This window comes from Cervus canadensis, chromosome 11 (genome assembly GCF_019320065.1).
Source record: "Cervus canadensis isolate Bull #8, Minnesota chromosome 11, ASM1932006v1, whole genome shotgun sequence".
Lineage (NCBI taxonomy): Eukaryota > Metazoa > Chordata > Mammalia > Artiodactyla > Cervidae > Cervus > Cervus canadensis.
This window is the reverse complement of record NC_057396.1, coordinates 68122977-68135960: the sequence shown is the minus strand read 5'-3', so window position 1 is coordinate 68135960 and position 12984 is coordinate 68122977. Positions and strand designations below refer to the sequence as shown.

General features: G+C 44.1%; 1 protein-coding gene across 3 annotated transcripts in view; it reads right to left on the bottom strand.

The window, feature by feature from the left end:
* Nucleotides 1-445: 445 nt before the first annotated feature.
* Nucleotides 446-12984, bottom strand: part of ALKBH3 (alkB homolog 3, alpha-ketoglutarate dependent dioxygenase) — a 39470-nt gene continuing 26931 nt past the window's right edge. For all 3 annotated transcript variants that reach the window (XM_043482245.1, XM_043482243.1, XM_043482244.1), the window contains exons 9-10: nucleotides 1532-1630; nucleotides 446-801 (exon numbers count right to left, since the gene is read on the bottom strand). In XM_043482245.1, the coding sequence (XP_043338180.1) occupies nucleotides 709-801; nucleotides 1532-1630 (192 nt within the window). In that variant the 3' untranslated portion in view covers nucleotides 446-708. The remainder of the gene's footprint in view (nucleotides 802-1531; nucleotides 1631-12984) is intronic.

The window sequence follows — 12984 nt, the reverse complement described above, 5'->3', positions numbered from 1 at the left end:
ACTCAATTCCTCCTCCCTTTGAGGGGACAGTTTCCTCTTGTATTACAAGCAGTCCAGGGGGCGGCTTGGAGATACACTGGAGAATACCACCTCTGCTCTTCACTCAGAGGCCTGAAACCTGTCTGCATGTCTCCCAGGGAGATGGACAGGCAAGGAGACTTGGTTAAATAAAGCGCTCCCAGAGTATGCAGATTTCCATTACCACAGCACATAAGCCAAGATGTTCAGGAGTCGAGGCAGACTTCAACAAAGCTCTGTTGGGTTGCAGCAGCTGTCTGCCTGTGGAAGGCTCCCGAGTCACTGATGTGTATTACTATCTCCACTTTGCTACAGGCACAAGGAACAAAGATGTGGATTTACCCTCCCCTGGAGGCAAAGTCCATTCATATTTCTTCAACTGAAACCGGAGAGGGCAGGCGGGGGAAACGGCTTATGGGCAAAATCATTGGTAAACACAGCCACAGCAGTTTTTAATTTGCCTAAAGAAAATATGTGATTTCAAAATGTGATTAGGGATTACTGTTCCCACAGTAAACGTATTTTGAACACGAACTGCAGGCTGTCATTTAATAGGACTCCGAGCTGGGAAGCAAATCCCATCCTCATCCTCCAAACAGCCACGAGAGCAGCTGGACCAGCCTCCGGAAGTGTCTTCATGGAGGAAGGTTTGCTCAGTCTCAGCACGGCTCCTCTCTCCAGGATCTCTCATCACCAGTGCGCCCCTCGAGGGTCAGGATAAACTGTCCGAAAGGTCAAGTTTATTCTTGGTTCTCTGGAGTGGTACTCTTTGGGCACTCGATGCTAAATGGAAATATGAATAACTCTGACATAAACACACACTTTTAGTCCAAAGCCATTTAAAACTTCTTTATGAGGACACAGACATATTTCAATTTTATCTCCCTTCAGTGAGCAGTAATAGCTCTTCAAAGTCTTGTGGAGAAAGCCCTTCTTCTCTGAAACAAATCCCCACCCCCACCCTCACGGGGAGATACTTTCCTTTTCTTCCCAGTGCTGCTCCCCCTTGTGGCCTCCCGCCATTTCCCCAAAGCCCCTAAGACCACACACAAGGCTGGGGCCACAGAGAGGCACCAGATGCGCCTCCCATGCTAAGTGCTCCTCCGTTAGTTTGCACACCTTAAAAATGGCCCGGCCAAGGCTGTGGAGCTGTGCAGCCCCATGTGAGAGCCACTGGCTGCCTGACGCTCTAGCTTAATTGAAAATGCAGTTCTTCAGCACTCCAGACATCCCTCAAGGGATCAAGAGTCACGTGTCTAGTGGCGAGAGCACTGGGCTGCACAGACACAGAACACTTCCTTCATCACAGGAAGGTCCACTGGACAACGCTGCTCCAGGGGGCCATTCTGTCAGCAGTATCAAACTCCTTGGAAATGAGGTCAGTTTACTGCATCGTGCTCATTATAAAAGCAACTTGCTTTTCACCACGTTTAATACAGAAATTAATCATCGTGAGCCAGTCGGGAAACTGCCTCCACACGACAGCGAGTCCATGTCACTCACACGTTCTCACCTGCCAGTCCGCTTGCGTGGCCCCTTCCATGATTAACAGGGTCCCGTGATCTAAGGGTATCTTCACTCTGTCCACATATGTGTAGTCTCCATTGTCTTCCTAGAAAACAGCATTCACGGGACTGGATTTTTTTTTTTTTTTTTGCTTGTGTGATCAAGATGCAACAGAACGCGACACTGGTCAGAGAAATGGCAACTTCAACTGAGCCAGATGGCAAGGCTTCGTTTACTGGCTCTGTCACTTGGCAGCTGGCTGGCCTTGGGCAGGTGATTTCACCTGGTATTACCTGGCTCACAGTGCTGCTGGGAGCCTCAGCTGATCTGTGTGAATCACCTGGAGCCCAGCAAGTATTAGGTACAGTGTAATAGCTATTAGTATTCATATTATCAGCGTCCAAACTGCAGAAAAGTACATGCTGGCCCATGAAGGAATTCAAAGTCGTTTATACAATAATTCTTTACGTCTGCCTTACTCTGTGCCCTGTGTTTTGACACAGAGTTAGGAGAACAGGCTTTCAAACAAGATGTGGTGTGATAAGCTTTGACCACCTTTCACAGTTTATGCCAATTCACTAATTAATATCTATGTTAAAACTGATCACAACTCTCCCTATAGCTACTTTGATATTTTGGAGACACATTCTCGTTTCTTTCCAGAACAATCACCAGCCAGACTTTCTCACAGAAGGGGACTCTGTCGTGACCAGAGCAGCACGGCTAAACTGCGCCTGGCTGTGCGCCTCTGAGGACAGAGGGCAAGGCGTGAGCACCTAGAATGCAGACGCCCGTCTTTACACTGCCCCTTTCTTCCAGAGCTCAAAGTCGACGCGCGGGCAGTGTCATAACGACATGGCCCACAGGGGCTGTCCCTCCTCCACTGCTGCAAAGGGCACGTTAAACAACTTTCTTACAGCAAGAGAGAGCACCTGGAGAACTGGGACTGGGACAGACCCAAGTGTTCTGACTTCTTCACTCCGTTCTGAGCAGACCCGCCCATTCATCTGCTTCACTTCCAGGGCAAGAGATTTACATTTAAATTACTGCAGGACTGATTTCACTGCAGTGCTGTGTTTATGTTTATTATTGCAGGGGTGCTTCTGAGAATGTAACTGTTTACAATGCTTTCCCCCAGGAAAATCAAAACCAAAACAATAATGGACTTTTATAAACAGTCTAGATTCCAGGCCCCAACCCTTGGCAGTGACTTTGTCGAGCACTGTCATAACTTTCATAAGCAGAAGACACAAGCGATGTTTGAAATAACTTTCAGTCTCAGTGACTGATTTTGTGTCTGCCACCTTCTGCTTTCCACTAGTAAGCACCAAAACATTTACCTCTGACCCCTCAGCCAACCACAGAGCACTGGGAAGGTGACCTTGTCTGCAGGTGGCCCAGCTCCATCTCAGAAAAGCAAAAGGGTGCTCTCTGAAAAAAGGATCGCAGATAGAGGAGATGTACATCCTACTGAAGAAAAGATATCAGAAGGCAGTGCACTGCTCATGAGATCAGAGGGTCCAAGGCTCCTTGATTTAGGCTATAAAGTCAGTCACCAGATCAAGGTTTGACACAGCTACAGACAGAACTCCTGCTGCCCTCTGCATAACCCAGAAGTACAAGGGGGCTTTAATCTATAAATCGAGCCCTGGGACAGAAGAGTGCCGCACACAGGAAAGACGCTTAACACAACAGGAAGACAAGCCTGAGATGATGATCTCTCAGAACACTAAAGCATTACTGAGATAATACTGTACATCAACTATACTTCAATTAAAAAAAACACCAAGAAAGAGAAGCATGTCCTAGGAAGAAGGAGTTGTATATCCAACAGCCAGAGGCCAAGAAGTCAAGGCCCATCCTGCATACACAGGTCTGTGAGACCAGAGGGCAGGTGTAAGGAGTGATTTGGAGAAGTTAGGAGAGTTAGGAGCCAGTACTTTCTAATCCAGGGTTACTCTGTCAGAGCCATTGTAATAAAATGCAAATCTGATCTCAGAATACCCCTCCCTTGCTTAAAACACATTAATGACATCCCAAAGGTTTCAGGATGGAGTTCAAATCCATTAGCCTGGCACCCAACGCCCTTGATGACCTGCCTGCTTCCTTCTCTTTAGCTTCGTCTCCTACATCCCTTTCACGGGCACCCTGTGCTCCAAATAAATGGAACCCCTTAACAGTTTTCCAAACAAGAAAAAAAAGGTCATTATTGGGGAGGAGGAGGTGCTAAGGCCAGCAGAACAGAAGAGGTGAGCTTTATAACTCTACCTGGAAACATGAAGCAGGGAAAGAGGATTCCAAACGCAGGAGGGATTTATCAACATGGGTGGAATGTGATGCTCAGCAGGGCCACGTCTCCCTCTCCATTCCTAAGATCTGAGTTCTTCAAGTGAGAGGAAGCCTCAGGGTGGTTTGAAACACACCGCAGCCAGTATAACCCTTAGTTGTACCAAAGAGCAAAAGAGGGCAAGCCTTTTCTTGGCAGGGAGCTACCTTGATCCGTCCCCGAAGGAGACGGTGATACCAGCACATCCACAGGAGAGGTGATGTCATTACTCTGCTGCTCGTCATTCGTTCCTTCAGACACCCTTGGCTCAGCAAGTGCATTCCTCATTTCCTTCTCCAGAGGAACTTCCCGACCCAGGGATCGAACCCAGGCCTCCTGCACTACAGGAGGGTTCTTTACTGAGTAAGCCACCAGGGAAGCCCCCCATAATTCGCAGAAGGAGACAGACAGGAAAGAGGACAGGGGATTCTACCAAAGCAGCACAGATGCTTCCTTCTCCTGAGACCGGGGCAGCAACAGACCACACAGCCAACCCTTCAACGCAACCAAGGTTCACAGAGACTTTTTCCACTGAGGAAGCAGACAAAAGGGCCAGAGGAGCTCACGTGGCTGAGCATAAGAGCTCAGTTGATAAATGGATAAGCGACAGTGGAAGAATGGGTCTGACTGTTTAGAGGAGCAAGCTCACGGCTCTTAAGCATGGTTGTTACCCAAACATGGCTCTGAAACCCTTCTGATTTACTCAGGTCTTTCTACAAAACAAAACAAAACACATCCCCTAAAAAGCCATGGCTTAGGATAAAATTTTCCATTCCTGATCCCGGTTCAAAGAAACTTGTAGGGCCAGAGTCAGTCTTCAGGGTGGGTTTTGCTACTGACATTCTTGGTTTCCCACACACTTGAAACCTCACAAGTAGATGGAAAAAGCAAAAAAAAAAAAAAAATTTTTTTTATATTAATGTTAATCAACATTCTCATTCCCTCCTCAACCACAGTCAATTCATTTGAATGCTTAATTATACTTTTCAATGAATGCTGAGATTTTTCCAAAGTTTCACAACTCTTACCGAGGTCTGAATCTATTCAGTTTCCCTTAGAAAAATGCTATTTAGTGGGGGGGTGGGGGTGGGGAGCCTGGATGTATTTATTGTCATATCATTACACACCACCCAAAAGATAAGAAATCTAAACACTCTTCGTCCCCTTGGAAAGGAAAACTTCACACTGTATGAGATCGATGTAGATCTTTCATGTAATTGTGCCTTTCTTGTCCTAAAAAGGTGTCTTAGAAATTATAAACATCAGTGCTTAAAAATCGTCTTTGGCATAGTTTTTCCCTACTATAAAAGTAACATACGTTCACTAGAGTAAATGACACACACCTATTCAATGTCTGCCTCTGATCTCTGATAAACTCCATGAGGGGAAGACGATGCTGTCTTTCCCTTTTGAAATATGCTCAATGCATATCACATATATCAGTAACTATGTCCTGAACAACTGAAGAAAAGCACCAAGAAGATATAAAAATCACCTTTAATCCCATCATCCAGAATTCCTACAACACAATCACAGGGAATATTCTTTTTGTTTGTTTGTTTGTTTTTCACAGGGAATATTCTATACATACAATTGTGCACTCATTGTTAACACTGTCCTGTGAGTACTTCCTACATCTTAGATGTACAGTATTTCTTAAAAATGGTTATATAATATTCCTTTGCATGAACATATCCTTCCTCCTCTAAACTCATAAATTATTTTTTGACCACTTGGATATGTCAGGCACTGTGCTGAGGATACAGCAGTGAGGTATGCACGGTTAGAAATAGATTTTAATATACCAGTAATACTTAAAAAAAAAAAGAAAAAGCTACTGCAAGTAGATTTTGCGCAAAACATCTCTGAGTGTATTTCTAGGCTATATTCTTTTCTTTTTGGCCATGCTGTGCGGCATATGGGTTCTTAGTTCCCAGACCAGGGATCGAACTCATGCCCCCTACATTGGGACTGCAGAATCTTAACCATTGCAAGTCCCTAGAATAAATCCTTTAAAATGGAAAAACTGGATCTAAGGGTATGAACTTAAAGGCACTTTATTTATAGTATCAAACTGCTTTAAGCAGATTGTGGCAATTTATAATTCCATCAGGAAAACTTGACAGGACCTACCTTCTAAGCACATCATCAATATGGAACATTATCAATTAACAATGATGAAAAAAGTTTAGGGAGAAACTGCAGCTCATTCTCAAACATAAAGTTCTTTAATTACTTTAAATGGTGAACCAAGTTCACCGTTTTCTCACATGCTTATCTGCTGTTTGCATTTCTTCTATTGCAAACTCCTTCGTGTCTTTTGCCCATTTTCCTATGGGATGTTAATGTTTTTCTTATTGATCTGCAACCATATATAGTATGATATTTCCCCTTTGTTATATTTTCTGTAAATATTTTTCTCAGTTGCTATTTGACTTTTAACTGTGTTTATGATGTTTAACACAGAATGGCTCAAAAATTTTTACAATCAACTCTGCTGATCTTTCTTTGATTCCCCTTCATGGTTTTTATGCTTAGAAAGTCTTTTTCCCATTTTTAGGAAACCTAAATATACAACTGCATTTCCTTTCAGTTAAAAAAAAAAAATTCTGTATTTTTTAGATTTAACTCTTTAATCCACCTGGAGTTGGCTCCCCACTCCCCTGGGTCCAAGTGTTTTTTCCTAACAATTTCCAGGTACTTAAACCAAGTAATCCTGCTAGACTTTCTGGACACCATTAACCATGGTGTAAGCTGCTAAAATGCCAGGCATGTTAGGGACCGTATGTACCCGGTACTGCTAATTCTCACAACCCTGTAAGGGACGTGATATTCTTCATTTTATTATAAGCAAAGGAGGCTGGAGGGAAAGTACATTTCTAAGGCAAAAGGCTGGCAGGAGACACGGAGGCAAGTATTTGAACTAAGACCTGCCTGGTTTTAAAGTCTGTATTTTTTTTCCACCTTACTGTGCTCTCCAAAGTGCTTTCTTTCTTCTGAAATCCTGTAATACTTTCTGTCTGCACTGCATGGCACCCTGTCTGTTCTGTAAGGGTCACAGTTACCAGCAGGCGGCGTGAACAAGGGGCACGGGACAGGTCCAACAGTGGGGAGCGGGGACCACGGACGCCACATAGCACGGGACTTGTGTGCACTCTGTGGCTCCCTCGTTATTCCCTGGGTGCTGCCTGATCTTCTGGATTTTCCAGGGAAACTGATAAATGGGATTTTTATGTCATCTCTCCTGAGTTATAAATTTTGCTAACTAACATTCTGGTTAGTAGAAACTAACCCAGTTTCTTTAAAAATATCGGGAGGTATATACACAAGTCTGAGGACCAGGTTCTGCTTAAGGGCTGCCCAGCCGAGCTGCTGCTGGACCCATCACAACTCCTCCTCTTACGCTCACTTCCGGGCATCCCACGTAAGCTCCCAAGCAAGCCCAGATGTCATTTGCCCAGCTTCTGTGATGCCCTCTTGCCATTCCACGTGGTAGTGCCTGAGACAAAGCTCAGTACACACACACTGCTTCAAGTATCGTATTCTTGATCTCAGTGATCCCAACACAATCAGAAAAGGCCATGGATGCGAAATATGCTTCCAAATTAATGATCTTAGTCAACAGTGAGACATCTGGTTTTCCAAGTCATCTCTGATCTCCTGGATGAGCTACTTACCTACAAATTCTTCCATCTTTTTATTAATAAAATGCTTATAATAACAAAACAAATCAACAGAAAGGTTAAAACAAAGTAGAAGCCTGCTGCCTGTTTCTCATTTCGAAAGCTCAGGAAGCATCTGACATGCAGCAACTATTATTATTTTCTTCACTGAGAGGCTTCAAGGCTACAGGAGCCCTTGAAGGCTGGAGAGGACTTCAGTCAATGAGAAGGCAGTGTGCATGTGTGCTAAGTCGCTTCAGTCATGTCCGACTCTTTGCAACCCTATGGACTGGGGCCCACCAGGTTCCAGAACTCTGTCCATGGAATTCTCCAAGCAAGAATACTGGGGTGGGTTGCTATGCCCTCCTCCAGGGGATCTTCCTGACCCCATGTGCCTCTTACGTCTCCTGCATTGGCAGGTGGGTTCTTTACCACTAGTGCCACCCAGGAAGCCCAATGAGAAGGTGGAGAGCTTGTCTAAGGAGTAAAGAGGTAAGTCAGCAGTATGGTGCAATCACACAGGGACGTCAAAGGAAGACATCAAAGTCGGCCAGGCATAGATTTTGTGAAGATCTGACGATCTGGCTGGAAGAGTTCACATTTTATACCCTGTGTTCCAGCAGGAGCAAGTAAAGACTTCTAAGCTGGAAAACAAACTGATGAAAGCAGTGAGCTCAGTCTTGGCTTTCTGCTCCTCTTTCTCTATACTTCTGCTCTGAACTGATAATGGGTAATTCCATAGCTTTACACACTATCTAGATTATTAGTTTCAACTCAGTTCAACAACTGATTGTCCATGCCATGTGGAGCAAGTGCCTTAACACAGTGCCTCCGCCGCCTCACCTGTGCGATGCAGATGACAGCAGCATTGACTTTATAAGGTTCCTGGAGGCTGCATGTAACGCAGTGAGGACAGAGCCAGGCACAGACTCAGGACTATGCACTCGCTATTGATCACTACCCCTCTACTGTTGTCACTGTTGTTATCCTGGCAATTCCCGAATGATACCTCTAGCACGGGCCTGTCCTCCGAAGCCCTGACGCCATAGCCAATTTGGAAGTCTCAAGCATCTTGAACCTAGCATGTAGAAGAAGGATCTCTTGATTCCTCCACAATCCTCCCTAAACAAGAGAAAAATAAAATGCAAACCCCCTGCTCCTCTTCCATCTGAGTAAACAGCACCTCCATCTACCAACTGCTTGAGCCAGAAACCTGGTTCGCCCTCAAAAATACACCTCAAATTCATCTACTGTGTTCCTCCTCACTGCCACCATCTGAGTGCAAATCAGCAGTCTCCCAGTAAAAACACTGGAACAACCTTTTAGTCTCATATTTTTTCCTCTCCCTGAATTATTCTTCGCACAGCAGCCAGAGTGTTCTTTTTCAAATATAAACCAGAGCATGTCACAACCTCGTTTATTCCCATGCCGCTTGGAGTAAAATCTAAATTCAGAGCCCTAACTGCAAGTCGTAATTATGTCTCTCCATTGAGTCGACTGTTCTCTAGCTCCCGTGACATCCAGGAGGGCAGGGCCCATGTCTGCCACATTTACTGCCATTTACCCAGAGTTAAGCATAGTACCCGACACATAGTGGGTACTCAATTAATATTTTTGAGCAGGAGGAAAGAGAAGAAAGAACAAACAGAGAAAACGAGCTGTTCCTGAAAATATCTGGCATCTGGTTATCAGATACAATTGAGGGAGAAGAGATTAGAATTATGGATATTAGAGTGGAAAATGGCATTTTAGTATTTTAGGCATGTGGTAAAGACAGCCTGAAGTGAAGTCACTATTAGAAGGATGAGTTTTTCAGACTTTTCAAGAAAGAATTAAGAAGATTTGGAACTAAAAAAATTGAAACGAGAGAATGGGGAAGAACTGAAAATAATTTATGATTAAACCTGACCAAGAGAGGAGTGACACCATGAACATAATGGTACTTGTGAGCAGGTGGAATTGTGGAGTTTTCTGAGAGAATAACAGTAAGTCTACAATTTCAGGTGAGAAGTCATGTGCTGTTGTAAGTAAAAATGTCTCATGACAAAGTGATGACCAAGAACAAAGTGATGACTAGAATGTGAGATAAAAGTCAAAGCTGGAATTGAGATTCACAAGTTGCTCCACCAAAGAAGAAATGGTTGAAGCCATAACAACAAATGAAATCCCATTTATTTATGTATTCAATCAAAATACACATACACACACAGTGCTAAACGCTGGGGATGGAATGATAAAGGAGACAGAAATGGACCTTGCCTACATGGCGTTTACAATCTACTCCTACTTCATAATTTCCTTAAAAGTTATGTAGACAAAGATGACAGAATCAAAGACAATCCTGAATATCCATTTTTAAAGGGGTTGAATGTAAAGGGAAACAAAAAAAAAACCTCAAAGGAGGCAGAGAAGTAGCAGTGAGAAAAGTGTGAGAATAGCTAAGATAATACAGTATTTCAGAAGCCAACAGGAGCAAGAAAGGGCAGCTAACAGATGGCTGAGTTTCAGGGAGAGAGATGCTGGATGCTGGTGACCAACACTACAAGGAAGAGGACAATGATTGAGGAAAGGCCAGACTATTTGCTCTTCAGGACAATGGTATCACTACATTAGCAGCATGGTGAGATGGAGCTAGAGAGCAGGCGTTCCAAAAGTGAGTTAAGTTGTAGGAAAGGGAACCTGCAGATGCAGACAACTGATCCCAGAATCTGTGCTTCAAAAATCAAGAAAAAATCAAGATGTTGGAGGGTCTGTAGAATCAAGCAAAGGGTTTTCTCAAGATGGTAACAGACAGAAGAGGAATTTCCCTTGCTCTCTGGTCCAAGAATTAGATATATAATAGAGCTGCTTGACAAGTATGGTTAAGGCTTTACCGCAGACTGAAATGATATTTGAAAACTAAATGCCAGCATGTGCTACAGCTTCTTAGACTGCTGCACCCAGCTGTCCCTTCACTGGCCCTGCTTCCTGACTTAGGGCTACGCCAAAATGTCTCCTCTCCTTTCAGTCATTTCTTTCCAGCTTGTGTTCCCAATCAAACTATGGTGTGGCCTTGCCCTTGAGAACCTGGCTGGCTTCTAGACAGCTTTATGGATCATCAAAGTTTGCAGCTGCATTTGGATTGTAAAGGTGTTTCTATAGCGCTGATGTAAGAACACAGCTGGACCTGTCATTCATAGCGGTAATATATTTTTAAATTTGACATAAACAAAATATATTAGTTATGGAAATTATGGAAACAAAATAAAGCTAGGACCCCACAAAGTCATCTCCACAGTTAGTCTGCTGACTCAAACCAAACACTTTCAGAGATGGCATCTTCAACATGATCTGAAAAACATTACTTTAAAAAAAAGCAGCAGCTGGTTTTGAAATAAGATCTGATAAAGTAGGAAACTAGATGGGACAGCATAGACTTTTTTTTTTTTTTTAGGCCTTGCCAGGCAGCATGCAGGATCTTAGCTCTCTGACTAGGGAACCTGTGCCCGCTGCAGTGGGAACACAAGAGTCTTAACCACGGGACTACCAGGGAAACCTCTGGGAAAGCGCAGATTTACAGTGACTTGCGGTTATCAGTTCAAAACAGTTTTGAACTCACTTGCCACACACAAATACTTGGGCTTTTATCAAACTCTCTTCCTGAATTTTGACATGGATTTGGCATGGAAGGTTCTAGTGAGGTGAGTGAGAACAGTAAGCATGAGGGCCTGGCATGTGCAGTCGGTCAGTCCAGACCAGGCACATCCCATGATCTTAAACGGCAAATGCAGCGTACATTGCAACACCTACCACCAGTGTTAGTTGTTGATATATTATTGTTGAAAAGTTACTGAATTAAGCAAAAACAAGGTTGGCTTTACACTTACCGTTATAGTCACTCTAACTATACTAAATGTGCATTTAAAACCAGAAGATTTAATGCAATGAAGATGCCATTCTTGCTGATATAATATTTCCAAGAAATGCAACTTAAAGGAATTGCTATCTTGAAAGAGCTTCTACTCAAGACTGCAGCACCAGAAATAAACACTCTCCTTCCTTGAAGAGCATACAGGACAAATTCCATGAAGCCTGACATCCAGCTGACCTCAGTCACCAGGAAAAGTGCAGGGTTCTCCAGTCATCCATTATATCAGAACACTCATTCCCAAACCATCCCGGGACATAACCTGATCAAACACAATCTCCCACACCCACCCCTGGCCCTGCCACTGTGTCCGCTGGAATTCTGAGTCAGGGATGAGCAAACACATCCAGATCCTCAACCTCATGTGCTCTGAAGGTTCCCTCTTTGTCCTGTCCTAATCAAAACCTAGCTCTCTCCAGAAGACTCCAAATTCTGGGAAACTCTCTCTCTTGTGGAAGGTGATCATGTCTCTCACATCGATAGAGTGAGGGGATACTCCTCATTAACACTTTCAGACCATTATTCCCAGGCATGTCTTAAAAATGCTTGCTCCTCTGAGCTCATGTCATTGAAGCTGTCCACCTCTCTCCTTCTCCGCCTTGGTCCCAGGAGGTATAACAATCTCTTAATTGGTCTCCTGGCTCCCACTCTTGCTCTTGTCTAGTCTGAGCTCCACGCAGTAGCAACTGACCTTGTAAAATTTCAATCAGATCGTGTCACTCTTCCGCCTAACACATTTCAATGGCTTCCTGATGTACTTAAAACCCACTCCTTCCTGAGGACCCTGAGTCCTTGTGTGACCTGGCCCCGCCCACCCCTTCTGTCTCATCACCTGCTCCTCTCTGCACTTGCTCACTCTGCTCCTCTGTTGGGCCTCCTTCTCCTTCCTCAAACTCACTAAGCTCTTTTCTGCCTCAGCTAAGCAGTCATCTACCAGGAAAATGTGGCTTGTGAAAGAAAATTAGCAGAAGGCTCAGGAATAGTTTTTTAGAGCATGGCAAAGTGGAGGGGAAATAAAACTACCATTAAAACAAGGTTTTAAAAAAAGTTTGCAAGCAGACCTCACACCTAGTCAGGACACACACAAATTTGACAAATCACTTTGGAAAACACTGTTCTCCCAAGATTAAAAGTGCTATCAGTGGCAATACAAAACTGGGAGGCTCTCTACAAAAATTAGTTATTCCCAGTGGCAGTTAGGAAACGGATTCTAGCCTGAGACAGCCCCCAAGGAAGCAAATGACGATCCCAACTCCCCAAAGAGCTCGTGTGTGTAGAGAACTGAGGTTTACTAGGACTACTTATCTTTATCCACTTAAACATGCACCAATTTATCTACCCACTCACTCACTCACACTGTCCAAAACACTGCATGACCCTAAAGGCAGGAGCTCAGAAACTCAATCACCATTCCTGATCCACAGGCCACCTGACCCTCCCCAAGTCTCCCCTGCACTCCCTCAATGAATGCCATTCACAGGCCAAGGCAGCCCTGGAGGTTAGCCTCACTGTTGTTCACTTTCTTTTTCAATTTCCACATCTGAAAAGTCACTGTAGCATCCACC